Source organism: Callospermophilus lateralis, chromosome 1, assembly GCF_048772815.1.
Source record: "Callospermophilus lateralis isolate mCalLat2 chromosome 1, mCalLat2.hap1, whole genome shotgun sequence".
Lineage (NCBI taxonomy): Eukaryota > Metazoa > Chordata > Mammalia > Rodentia > Sciuridae > Callospermophilus > Callospermophilus lateralis.
In genome coordinates this window covers 145,274,033-145,287,557 of record NC_135305.1, presented here as the reverse complement: position 1 = coordinate 145,287,557, position 13,525 = coordinate 145,274,033, and the positions used below count along the sequence as shown (strand labels likewise).

Here is a 13,525-nt window from a genome sequence, read left to right as displayed (position 1 = left end):
TGTGATGCGGCATCGCTCCCCCAGGGCCTCCTCCCCACCACGGAGGGTCTCTGAGCTGCACCCCACGCTCAGTTCACGGGGGGCGGCGTTTCTGAAGCCACACCTGTCAATTTGCAGCTGTCCTTCCCCCACACGGTGGCAGTGATGGTTGGCTCAGAGGTGAACTAAACTTCCAAATCCAGCCTGCTGTCCCCTTTATAAATGTGACATTTAAAGCCCCGTTGGCGCAGGTAAATCATGATCACACTTCCAAGGGCCTCTGGTGCCACTGCAGATCCTTGAGCAACCGCAGCTGGAGCGGGAGGCTGGCCCGGCAGCGCTCGCTGTCCCCGCTCCCTGTCCCTCTCACACCCGCACACGCGTGGCTCAAGCCGCCCCACTTTTATTCTTTTTCCCACGTGGCCCCTCCTCTTTGCGGCTGTCCTTGACCTTTCTGAGACCCAGGACGCCCTGGGGACGCAGGGGCAGAAATCTCAGGGGCCGTGGTCATTCGAGGGAGGTGGCAGGGGCCGCAAGGCAAAGACCCGCGTGACGAGCTCCTCAGGAGGCAGGACACTGGAAAGCAAGCTGCCCCCCGCCATAGGGACCCCAGCCCCCGCTGTGGTACTTCAAGGAGCCTGGGTCTCAGTGCGATGGGCCGTTCTCCTGTATATCTTCTCCTGGTTCCCCTCCTTCATGGCTGCGTACCTGGCCACCGTGAAGAGGTAGTCGCTGAGTCTGCGGGGACAGAGGAGCAGAGAGGAAGAGAAACGGGGTCAGTGCCGATGGGCCTTCCTCTGCGGCCTACGAGGAGCCATGAAGCCCCGGGAGCACTGTGTGGGGACGGCATGTGCCCAGCCCTCTTGGGTCAGACGGGTGGCACCGAGGTCAGCTTCTGTGACAGCCAGGGGCCCAACTTTGGTACCAGGGTGGGGCAGTTCCTGCCAGACCTGCTGTTGACCTGCCCTGACCCCACGGGCGGGAACTCTGGACCACCCTTTGGGTTGGTTCGTGCACGTTGAGTAACCAGGACTGCTACTTCCCAAACTGGAGGGTGCCCGGATCACCCGGGGCCCGTGTGACATGCAGATCCCCATTCTGGAGGGGGATTCTGCAGGTGGAGTCCTGGTCAGCACTACCACACTTTGAGAAGGGAGGGTTCTTGACCTTGGCAGTAGGACATTCTGGACCATTCCTTGAGGTCAGGTGGCCCCAGGCATCGTAGGGTATCAGCAGCCTCAGTTCTACCCACTAGATGCTGGTAGCACCCCAACACCCAGCTGTGACAACCGAAGGTGTCTCCAGAACCATGATGTCCTGGGAAGCGCTGGCCTGGAGTGTTCCAGTGACCAGGGCACAGTCACTCTCTCTCCTTCCTTTGCCCCAGCAGTGGTGGCCTCCGGGCAGGGGCCTTTTGCAGGGAAACTGGTGGAGAGCATGCAGGACGGGACGCCATGCCTGCCGGAGGTGCTTCCTTGGGTCCATCCAGACCGTCCCCCTCAGCCGCTGCCACACCAAGCCCTCCCCCTCCCTGAGGTCAACACCACAGAACCTCCCTGACCATGCCCAGCCCCTGGGCCCGCCTGCCCACTCCTGGTGGCCCACTGCTGGCTCTTTGGGGACAGTAGGGGAAACTGCTCTGGGTACTGCCCCCTCCTGTAACTCCTGGAGGGCAGCGACGTGCTGTTTCTTGTTGGCTCCGTAGCATCTGCCTGGGGAGGAGCTGCCTGGCCACATGCCACTGCAGACCTTAGGGGCTCAGGGGGACGGGGCTGCAAAGGTGGGATGGAGCTGCCGGTCGGGGGTCTGCGCTTCCCAGGAGGAAGGAGCTGGTCAGGAGCCACCCGAGCCCAGGCCACGACCCAGTGAGAGGGGAGTCCACTGTCAGGAGCCACGCCTGCTATGCAGTCACTCACAGCACAGCTGGGACAGCTTCCGGGGTGCTGCCCCTGGGCTCTGGCCTCGCCCATGCTCATGCCGCCCAGCGAATCCAGTGGAGCAGGCTTCAGGCTGCTGAGGCAGAGGGAGTCCTCCTGGGTCACTGGGTCCTGCAGCAGGGCTCCCGAGCTTGGCCAGGCCTGCCTCTCTGCTGCCCTGAGTGTCTCTGGGAAGGGAGACTGGCTGGTCTCCCTGGGGGTCACTGTCAGATGCCTCGTGAGGACTCCCCTGACCACCCGGCCTCCAGGAGCTCCTTGCTTCCAGCCTGTCCCTCTGCTTATTGGTTTCCGCTATTTTTTACAGTGGTCTCTTCCAACCAGATCTCAGCCTCGCCAAGGACAGGGACAATGTCTGTCTCCTCCACAGCTGCTCCCCACACCTGGCACTGGGCCTGGCACGCAGCAGACACCCGCAAACATGAGCAGAGGGGTGGGCGAGGGAGCACGGCCCCTGCAGAGCTCCACAGACCCAAACCACCGAGGTGCTGTCCCACAAACGTGCCTAGAGTTCAGAGCAGAGACCTGCCCGCCACCTCGCGCAAGTACCTGTTTAAGAACTTGGCCACATTGGCATCCGTCTCTCCCATCTGGACGAGAGGCACCACGCTGAGAAGAGAAAACACAGTCACGCCACGCTGCAGGACCCAGCACACCCAGGGACCTGGAGCCTCTCCCAAACAGCTCTTCCCAGATGGCCCTGGTGGACTTCAGTCTGTACAAACTTCGCCAGCACCAGAGGTGGAAACTGTCCCTGTCCCTGGTGGGCTTAATAGGTCATCCAATCCCCTTTCCTCGGACACATCAGATAGGGCCTGGCCAAGGAGGGATGGAGCACAGAGCAGAGGTTGGTGGGATGGCTGCCCCGCATCCCAGTGCACTGGTTTTGGGGCGACAGGGTCCAGGTCTGGGCCCCTAACTGGGTAGGATGGAGTAGTCACCCCAGCCTTCCAAGGGGAAAGTTAACCCTTAATCCCCAAGGGGCTGCCAGTTTAAACTACGGCTTGGAGCAACTTCATGGGAAAGAAGAGACCCAGCCAACCAAGCTCCCGGTTCCCCACGATTCCGAGTTCCCAGGGTCCAGTCTGTGAGGACATTTCAGACAGTGGACTGCAATCTGCTAAGCACTGAGAAGGTGCAGGCCCTGCCAGGCCCCTCGTGCATATTGCTGCTGCTGCGGGACCCTTGCTGGGCGGCACTGTCCCCAGACCCAGTCTCGGGGTCCTTGCCCCCATCTAAGGTCACACAACTGGCTGATGGCAGGCAGGAAGTGGGTCCAGCCTGCCCCGGAAGGGCACCTCCCACTCAGCATGGAGGTTCTTTACCAGAAGTGTCCCAGCCACTGTCCGCTCCCTGCCCCCAGATGGTCTGCTGCTCATGGCTACAGCAGTGGCCGCCTGCCTCTGGGACCTGCCATCTGCTCAGCCCTCCCCTCGCTGGGCCTCTGGGCGGTTTCTGACTTCCTGCTGCTATGAGCTCTACTGATGTACATGACTTTGAACAAACGACATTTTTTGCTTTTTTATTTTTGTTCAATACTTATGAGGATTGAACCCAGGGGTGTTAAATCCCCAACCCCTTATTTATTTAACTTTTATTTTTAATTAATTTCTTCTGTGCTTGGGATTGAACTCAAGGAGACTTGAATGCTGAACTACATTCCCAGCCCTTTTAATTAACTAATTAACTTGGAGACAGGGTCCTCCTAAGTTGCCCAGGCTGGTGTGGAGCTAACGGTTCTCCTGCCTCAGCCTCCCGAGTCCCTGGGATGACAGGTATGTCCCACTGGGCCTAGCATATTTTTTGCTTTTGAAGCTAAAACTTTCTTTCTTTTTTTTTTAAATATTTATTTATTTATGTATCTTTATTTTTAGGTGGAAACATTAGTTTGTTTTTATGTGGTGCTGAGGTTCGAACCCCGTGTCTTGCGCATGCTAGGCGTGCACTCTACCACTGAGCCACCACTCCAGCCCCGAAGCTAAAACTTTCTGTTGCCCAGGATCCCTTTGCCTGTCTTGGACCAAGAGCCTTTCACGAAGGACAGAGCTTTTGTGGTGTGGGGCCATGGAGAGCTCAGGGTTTGGCTGGACAGACCTGGGCTGAACTACACCCTGCACATGATGTCACCTCTCTAAGCCCATCTCCTGGCTCCTATAAAGAGGGGCTGCCATGTATTTCAGGGCTCTAATGAGGAACCCATGAGATTATGAGCAGAGCGCCTGGCCCACAGGTGGCTTGTACCTGGGGGACCTGTCTTTCTGTTCTCCAGGTGGGTGGCAGCCGGGCTGAGGAGGGGTGTGATTGGGCACTTCGCAAGTCCTTGAAAAGGCTATTGGTGGCTTTCCATTCTGAGTGAGGGAAAGGCCCAGGCAGCTGGTGGCTGGGCTATGACCACTTCTACCCAGGGCCCCCGCAGCCAGGCAGCCCCCCACACCCCTCCTCTCTATGAGCTAAAGGAGTCCTTTATGCCACTCTTTCAAGTAGCCGGGACCCATCACTGGCTTCTTCTTGCTTCCAGGAGAAAGGCAGGCCCCCTGGCCAACGGGTAGTGAGCCCTTGGTGTCTCTGCCTCTGTCCCCCCTCCGAGGACGGGGCTCGGGGCTGGCCTGCCCTGGCCCGCTGACAAAGTCTCCAGGAGCAGAGCTGCCTCTGGACAGGACGCCACACCTGCCTCCCGCCTGCTGTGAGGGCCCCATCCCCGGGGCTCACATCTCAGCCAGGTGGGGGGCGCACGACACCTTACTCAGCTGGGGGGCTTACCGTCTCTCAGCTCGGCGGCACACGGCCCGACAGAAATGCAGAGCAGAGCTACTCTTGCCTCCCGACTGAAAGGAGAAAGTGGGTGTTGGCTGGGCGATATTTGGCCTGGGGGGCCCTACTGGGCACCCCTGGAGACCCACCTCCATCGGGCACAGGGCTGGGGAGGGGTCAGAGAGGACTGGAGGGGCCTGGGGCTGGAGGACAGCTTCTGTCGCTATTAAAGGCTACTGAGGGGGACGTGGAAAGGCCCGTCTTTTCTCAGTACCCCTGGTCCGCAGCGCCCCCCCACTGGGTGGAGGCCGCCCAACACCTACTGGCAGGATGAAGGCTGTGAGCGGGGGCAGCTGGCGGGAGTACTTGTCGATCCACTGCTCCAGCTCCAGAGTGGGCCCCGCCTCGAAGGCTGTGTGTCCTGAGGGTCGCGGAGCAGGAGGAACAGCTATGACGCCTGGGCCCTTGAAGCAACACCCCGAGTCCCTTCAGCCTGCCTGGCTTCAGACTGGAGCCACCCTCAGGGCCAACCTCCCTCCGGGGGCCACGGGGCTTCATGGCCGACTGGCGTGGCCCTGGGCTCCCAGGAGACCCCCGCCCGCCGGGCAGGTGGGAGAGTTACTTAAGTGAGCCTCCCTGGCCGAGGAGCGTGGGGTGGCCAGGGCGGAGCCGACGTCCTGCAGCACGCACTGGATCTGGGGAGAAGAGGAGAGTGAAGACGTACTCGTGAGGCTGGCCAGAAGTGACAGAGCCACACACAGGGGTGCCACCTGACCACAGAGTGTGGGACTGTCGGGCTCTCAATGAGGTGACACTTAAGGCCAAACCGTCAGAACCTGCACGTGGCCCCATGGTGGGCCGCTAGCCCTGTGGAGGGGACCTGTGAGGCTGTTTCAGAGTCTGCGGGAGGACAAGGCCCGGTGTCCAGCGGTGAGCAGGGAGTGCCCCCGTGGAGGTCAAGAGGAACCTTCTGGCTCTGTCCTTGGCTCCCGTGCGCCTGTGCCCTTGTGAGAGCTGCTGCTCCTCTCTGGCTGACCGCTCTGGTTTCCTGACTGGTTGGACTGAGACGCCATCGGGACCCTACAGCCCAATGTATACAGGATGCTGCGGAGACAGTCAGCTAGGGCACGCGGGGCCTCTGGAGCAGGAGGCCTATCTGCTCCCCGGAGCCCATGCCTGGGCTGTCTACCCTCAGGGGACATGTAGATGGAAACCTTGGGTACACCTGGAGGTGCTGTCCCCATCTCTGTGTTTGACATTCACTCTGGGAGTCAGAGACCCCAACTCTCCTTTTCAAGGTACTGGGGATTAAACTCAGGGGTTCTGTATTACTGAGTTGGACCCCAACCCTGTCCCCCTACCAATTTATTTTGATATAGGGTCTCACTAAGTTGCTTAGGCTGGCCTCAAATTTGTGATCCTCCTACCTTAGCCTCCAGGCTATCTGGGTCACAGTCATGTGCCACCCCACCCGCCCCGCTCCTTCTTAAGGAACATTCAGAAATGCTAGTGAGCAGGCCCAGCTGGGCTCACTGCTGCAGGGTGCCCCCGAGCTGTGGCACTTCACTGTGGGTTTCTCAGCCTGGGGGTTACTGCCTTTTGGGACTGGGTCACCCTTTGTGGAGGGGACAGACCGGTGTACTGTAGGATACTGACCCCAGACGTGGCATCACAAATGCCTCTGAGCACTGCCAAATGCCCCCGGGCAGAGCTGCAGCTGGAGAGGCTGCTGCACTTTGTCCTCTGACCTGCCCGAGGAGGAGGGTCATCCCCACATGTCCCCTTTTCACAGATGGGGAAACCGAGGCATGCAGACAGGAGTGACCGGCTCCAGAGGCACGAAACGGGAGCAGGAGCAGGGGAGGAACTCAGGCGGGCTGCCCCGACCTGGGGCAAGAGGACGGCACTTACTTTCTGAAGCTCTTCGGCAAACGTGTGGCCCTTTTCTTCAATTAATTCCATAGCAAACCTGTGAGGAAACAAACAAAAAGGATGTGCTCTAGAGCAGGGCTGCGCCAACACGTCCCCAGGTGGAGGCCATCCACTGGTTCAGCCGCAGCCCGAGGGCCATTTCTCCTGCTGACACCACAAGCCGTTGCCTCTTCTCACACTGTTTTCCCAGTGATTCCCTTTTGAGCACCTGCCCTGGCAGAGTCCTGGGGATTTGGTGAGGAACAGAAGGTGACACAGGCCTGTCCAGCAGTGGGGGGACTTTAGTTCTACCAAATGGGAAGCTGCAGACCGAGGTCAGTGCGGAGGGAGATGAGGGAGCCTCAGCTGGCCTCAGCCAGGGCGCAGGAGGGCTTCCAGGGCAGCTGGAGGGGGGCTCTGGGGGCTGAGGGAGATGGGATGGGGGGAGGAAACTGCCCAGTTGCTGGTCAAGATGCTGCCCCTGGCCTCCTCTGCACCCCGCTGTCTCTTATACCCCTCAGGGTCCTGGAGGGGACCGGGGTGCACTAGAAGGAGGAGAGGCGGGAAGGCAGGGGACTCAGAGGCGTGAGCAGATATGGGGACTGGTGATCATGCCAGAGATAGCAGGAGGGGGAGCCTGAAGGGACAGGGGACGGGGAGGGGCCCACCCTGCAGAATGCTGGATTCCAGGCAGCCAGTGAGGCAGGAGCCCAGGGCCACCAGGCGCCACCCTGCTAGAGCGCAGGCTCCTGCGTGTCCTCAGACCTCTGCACCCCCTCTCCAGCCTCCTGCTGCCCCCTCCCACGGGCTGGACCCCAGAAATCCAGGAAACCAGAGAGCTGGTCACCAGTGAAAAGGCCCGCTGCCCAGGTACAGAAAGGAAAGAGGAGGTGGACAATGTTACAAAAGGAGAACAAAAATGACCCGCGCCTGCCCAGCCATCGCCAATCAGCATGGAATGAGCACAGATTTCGGCCGGGCACTGCCAGTGTGAGGAGATGTCTGCCAGCAAGGGCTCCTCCGGTGCTGGTCCCCTGCCGGGTGCCACCGCAGGCAGCGCCCCGTTGGCATCTGTGGCCTCCTGGAGGCAGGGCTAAGGCTGTTTGCAGTGTCTGACACACGGAGGTGCCCCGTCAATACCTGACAAAGGACCCCAGACCTTGTCAGGGTTCTAGACTGACCTCTTGCCCCACATCGGTTGGAAGATGCTGCTCACTGATTGGCTAATTTTTTTTTTTTTTAACATACCAGGGATTGAACCCAGGGGCACTCGACCACTGAGCCACACCCCCAGCCCTATTTTGTATTTTATTTAGAGACAGGGTCTCACTGAGCTGCTTAGGGCCTTGCTAAGTTGCTGAGGCTGGCTTTGAACTCACAGTCCTCCTGCCTCAGCCTCCAGAGCCCCTGGGATGACAGGCATGTGCCACTGTACCCAGGTCATTTGTAATTCTGAATGGCCAATGTTAGCACCCACCCTGTCTCCCCAGCCCCACAGACAGGGTTTTGCCTTCTCTGCCTTGCTGGAAGACTATCACCCCTGACGTTATCTACCTTGAAAATCTCACCTCGTCTGCACATCGCTGAGAAACGGTAGCCATGAACACATAAGTTATCATGATAATGATAATAGTTAAGCTGGGCACTGTCCTAGGGAGGAACCATGGAATTATCTCACTTAACCGCATAAGTACACAGTGAGATGGATACGATCCCTACGACCATTTGACAGAGCAGTAACTGACGCTCAGAGAGGCCAGGGGTTTGACTGAAGTCACACAGCTACCTGGCAGTGGTACTAAATCTGAACCCAGGTCTGCCTGGTTCCCGTGCCCCTATCACCACAGAGCCATGTCAGACCTGGAATCAGCACTCGACTGGGCTCACCCTGTTCACAGGCTGAGCGTGGGGGGCTGTGCTATAACTCTCAGCAGGTGCTGCCCCTCCCACCCACCCACACCAGGCATATCCACAGGAATGGCTCTGGGACGTCTAAGATTCAGTGTGAGCGTCACCAGGACTCCTCTTCCCTCTGCCCTCATGACTGGTAGGGTCTCAGACAGATGCTGTCCTGCCCTCCTGGGTCCCCTAGTCAAGGCCACGTGGAGCAGAGACAGCCAACCCATGACATGGGTTGAGGTACGAGCCGAAAATATAACTTTGGTTTCTAAGCTCTGAGGCTTGGGGGACAGCGTGGCCTGGTGGATCCCAACTAATTCTTCATGTCAACCTTCTAAATGCCGGCTGTTTCAGAATCATCATGAACGGGATGGCACTCGGCACACCGCCCATCAGACTAACTTGTCTCTGTCTCTTCAGAGACACAACTCGATGGTGCAGCGCTCACCTGAGCAGTGAGGGATCCAGGCAGGGATGGAGGGAAAGGCAGCTAGCTGCACATGGTGACCAGCGAGACAATCAGGAGCAAGCAGGGCCAGGAAGGAGGGTGTCTGCAGCCCGGCTGCCTTGAGGGGCTGACCAGCCTACGCGCCCAGTCAGGCAGGCTCAAGTGCAGACACTCCCACGGTAGTGGCCTTCACTCTCCCCCAATTCAGACCCGACCTCAGGGCCAGTCCCACCTCCCTTACCCAATGGCTGAACTTAATTCATCTGTAGTTCCCACGGCTTCAAAGACCTGGTCATCTTTGGGTCTCCTTTCTCCTGTGAAGGTGCTAGAAAACCCTGTGGAAAAAACATACAGCCGCCCAAATTAAGGGTCCCCCCACTTGCTGTGCTCTGTTTGTTTGTTTGTTGCAGTGGTGGGGATCAGACCCAGGGTCTGTGCACACTAGACAGTGCGCTACCACTGAACCTCACCACCAGCCCGTAGGTGTTCAAAATGAAGCTCAAGAGACACAGAAGATGCTGACCCAGGGGCTGGGGTTGTGGCTCAGGGGTAGAGCACTTGCCTAGCTTGTGTGAGGCACTGGGTTCAATTCTCAGCTCTGCATATAAATAAATGAATAAAATAAAGGTCCATCAATGTCTAAAAAAAATTTTTAAAAAAGAAAGAAAAACACTGACCCAGGTGTGGAGGCGCATGCCTGTAATCCCAGCAATCTCCTGTAATCCCAGGAGGCTGAGGTAGGAGGATAGCAGGTTCAAGGCCAAGTTCAGCAACTTAGTGAGGCCCTAAGCAACTTAGCAAGACCCTGACCCAAAATAAAAAAATAAAATAAAAAGGGCTGGAATACAGTTTAGTGATAAAGCACCCCAGGGTCAATCCCCGGTATCTAAATAAACAAAAATAAATAAATAAATAAAATAAGAAGAAAGAAAGAAAAGAACTGAAACCTGAAGTGCACAAGTTCATGAATTTCTATTAACTAAATATACCTGTGTGATCAGCACCCAGTTCAAGGCAAAACTTGACTAGTGCCCTAGAAGAGCCCTGCCACCACTTTCAGCCACCACTCCTAGGGTGACGGCAAGTCTCACTTCCTCCCTGATATGCTTCTAAACTTTAAAAGCATGTACTAAGCAGCCTGTTAAGAGGAAAACCATTTCAGACATACTACATGTCCATCATCACTGTATCTCACAGGAAATCAAAGTCCCCCCCACCTCTGCCTGGGCCATGGTTCTCTGCGTGGGTCACGGTCCCTGCCTGGCAACACTGGCCTGGCACTCATAGGTAGGTTCATGGTCCCTGCCTGGGTCACGGTCCCTGCCTGGCAACACTGGCCTGGCACTCATAGGTAGGCTGGCTGCTCTGCCGAACACAAATGACTTCACAGAATGCTATCGGATGGTCCACCGTGACTGTGACAGATCAGGACCAAAATGAAAGGGGCGACAGCTGAGCAATTCCACAATATGAAAATACCAAACACCCGCTTTCCTGGTAAGTGTGAGTGATCGCTGCATCTGTATCCCCTCTCCCTCTCTCCCACCTTCTAGGGAAAAATTAGAATACCCTATGACGTAATCAGCCCTGCCTTCCAACAGCGTCCCACTTCCCTGAACCCTCCCCCACGCCACCCATCACAAGCCCAGCCCTATGAGTCCTTTCCGCACCCTCCTTAAAAAATATCTTTATATGTAAATACATCTGTACATATATACACATATACGTTGAGCTGCAGATGGACAACACCTTTATTTTATTAGTTTAGTGTTTTAACGTGGTGCTGAGGATGGAACCCAGTGCCTCACAGTGCCAGGCAAGTGCTCTGCCTCCGAGCCCCAGCCCCGCCCCTCCACATTCTTTTATGGAGTCGTCTCAGAGTCCCATGCTGGGCCACCTCCTTCCTGCTAAGGAGCCAGCTGCCCCTGTATCTCACTGCTGGTGGTCCCTGGAGGTCCTTGGCTGGCAATCATTGACACTACCACCTGACCCTTGTCATCCCTGGGTACGTTTCTTTTTGTTTTGGTGGTGGTAATACATGCTTAACGTAAACTTCACCATTTTGGTCTTTTTTTTAGTCTACAGTTCAATGGCGTTAAGTATATCCTAGGTGTATGTGTATACTTTTAAGCATAGATCCAAAAACAATGTGATCTGCATGGTTTTGAATTTCAGGAAATGGTACATTCTGATAGGCATATTTTTTCCAAACCTAGATAGATCTACCACTGAGCTGTCTGCCTCTGCCTCTCCCCAACCCCAAACATGTTTTCATCACTTGACATACCTTGGGGGTTTTCATTTCACATCACATTTTTGCGATATGATTCAGATCTGTCACATAATTTTTTTTTTTTTTTTTTTTACTGGGAATTGAACCCAGGGACACTTAACTACTGAGCCACACCCCCAGCCCTTTTTGTGATTTTATTCAGAGACAGGGTCTCGCTGAGTTGCTTAGGGCCTCGATAAGTTGCTGAGGCTGGCTTTGAACTCATGATCCTCCTGCCTCAGCCTCCTGAGCTGCTGGGATTATAGGCATGCGCCACAGCACCCAGCCCGTCACATACTTTTTAATGGCTACAAAGAAGTTAGAAGAACTTTGAAATGAGGTCAGCTGTATGTCTTTTGTTGCATTTTTCACCGGTCCTCACCCTACCTTTGTCTCCTGTCTTGGTGTAAATCTTGGGGGTCTTGGGGCTCTTCGATGGAGGCTGTAGCCTAATGAGAAACAGACACCAAGAGGTCATGAGTGAGATATCTTATACAGAGGGGCACCTCTGTGGGTCCCAGCTTTCTGCCTGCAAACTCAGCAGTAGCCCTTACCCCCACCCCACCTTTTGGGTGGCAATATCTTGTTGACCTCTGTTCCCCCTATTCCTTCTACTTCAAGTCCTTTGTGAACCAGCTCTGTACCTTGCCCACAGGTGTCTGGAGAGTAGCTGATGTAATGCATTGCTCAATGGAGATGTTCAATGAATATCTGCTGAAAGAACTGATTAACTAATCCCCCCATAGCTCCTGTACCACAGTGAATTTTGGGCATTCTCTCCTGGATTTATCCTGAAATCCTCCAGTAACCCCAAAGGTAGACACGACCTATTACCTTCATTTTACTATTGAGGAAACTGTAGCTCACAGTGAGACTCATTTTCCTAAGGAGGAAGAGGCAGAGCTTGGATTCACCTCCCAGACTGTCCTACTCCAGGGCCCAAACTGTTACCTCTACCCTCCCCAAACTCTTACTTTCTACCACTAAGTCAGGGCCTCCTGGAGGGAAAGAAAACTGGGCCACTTCCATTCCACAAGGCTTCAGGTACACTTAGAAATGAAGTATTACTAAAACAGGATTTGAAAATTAGCATTTTCACTTTTTTTTTTTAGAACAACAGCCTTTTATTTTTAAGTATTTATTTTTTAGTTTTAGGTGGACACAATATCTTTATTTTATATTTATATGGTGCTGAGGATCGAACGAAGTGCCTCATGCATGCTAGGCAAGTGCTCTACCACTGAGCCACAACCCCAACCTCTTCAGTCTTTTTTAAATTATCGGCAGTGCTGGAGACTAAACCCAGGTCCTCATGCATACTAGGCAAATGTTCTACTACTGATCTACATCCCTAGGATTCCCCCAAACTGACATTTTTAAATAGCAACGTAAAACTTAGATAGTTGGGGTTGGGGCTGGGGCTTAGCAGTAGCGCACTTGCCTGGCATGTGTGAAGTACTGAGTTCGTTTCTCAGCACCGCGTATAAATAAATAAAATAAAGAAAGGTCTATCAACAACTAAAAAAATAAAAAAAAATTAAAAATAAAATTTACATAGCTCAAAATTAAAATGTGACATTATATGGTTATTCAAAAGTTATATTACTGAACCTATAAAATATATTAACCCATTATTAATTCGTGGTATTTTACAGGTTCTGAGGCTGGGATGGTCTTGGGGAGCGGTGCAAATTTCAAAGCATATGATGAGTGCCATCTCGAGATAATGTCAGTGTGTCTACATAAACTGCTTTGGAGACAGGTCAAAATCCGACCGTGGGCCCTCCTGGCCCACAAGGGACATGGCCTGCCCTGACTGATGACAGCTGGGCTGCATTAAAACTCTGGCAAAGAAATCCTGGCTTCCACGTTGCTCACGGTGACGTCAGTACACTGGGGACGTCATGTTGACGTACCCAAGGTGACGACATCACGATGCACTCTGCAGGTGTTCGAGTTACCCACCCAGCCCGACACTCACCTGTCCCCGTCTTCCACGCCCTGAGGGCCGCGACTCTGAAAACGGGGACATAGCAGCTTGCTAGCGCCGAGGCACCCGCGAAGGCCAAAGCGGCCTCCCCGGACCCACACAGCCATGCCCTGGGCCGCTAGGCGGGAGCTGACCCAGCCAGGCCACCGTCCAGGCCCGGGGGATGACTCCACCCACAGCCGCCGCGCCACCGCTCAGATGCCGTTTCCCATTGGTTCGCGGCTCTCGCACCAGGGCGGGACCCTCCTAAAGGACTTGTTTTCCATTGGTTCGCCTAAGGAGAGGGGCGGGAAAACCCTTGACAGCTTGGTTGCGATCCCGATTGGCCAATGCAAGCCAAT

The 13,525-nt window shown here is 55.3% G+C and overlaps 1 protein-coding gene across 1 annotated transcript; it reads right to left on the bottom strand.

Moving 5' to 3' along the window:
* Positions 1-366: 366 nt before the first annotated feature.
* Mmab (metabolism of cobalamin associated B) lies at positions 367-13,332 on the bottom strand. The gene is made up of 9 exons (XM_077105224.1): positions 13,176-13,332; positions 11,582-11,643; positions 9,164-9,257; positions 6,576-6,633; positions 5,287-5,359; positions 4,988-5,085; positions 4,674-4,738; positions 2,463-2,522; positions 367-717 (listed from the first exon to the last, which is right to left on the bottom strand). Exons 1-9 carry the CDS (start codon positions 13,289-13,291, stop codon positions 609-611), a joined length of 735 nt encoding a protein of 244 aa, XP_076961339.1. The 5' UTR covers positions 13,292-13,332; the 3' UTR covers positions 367-608.
* Between the last annotated feature and the right edge of the window lie 193 nt (positions 13,333-13,525).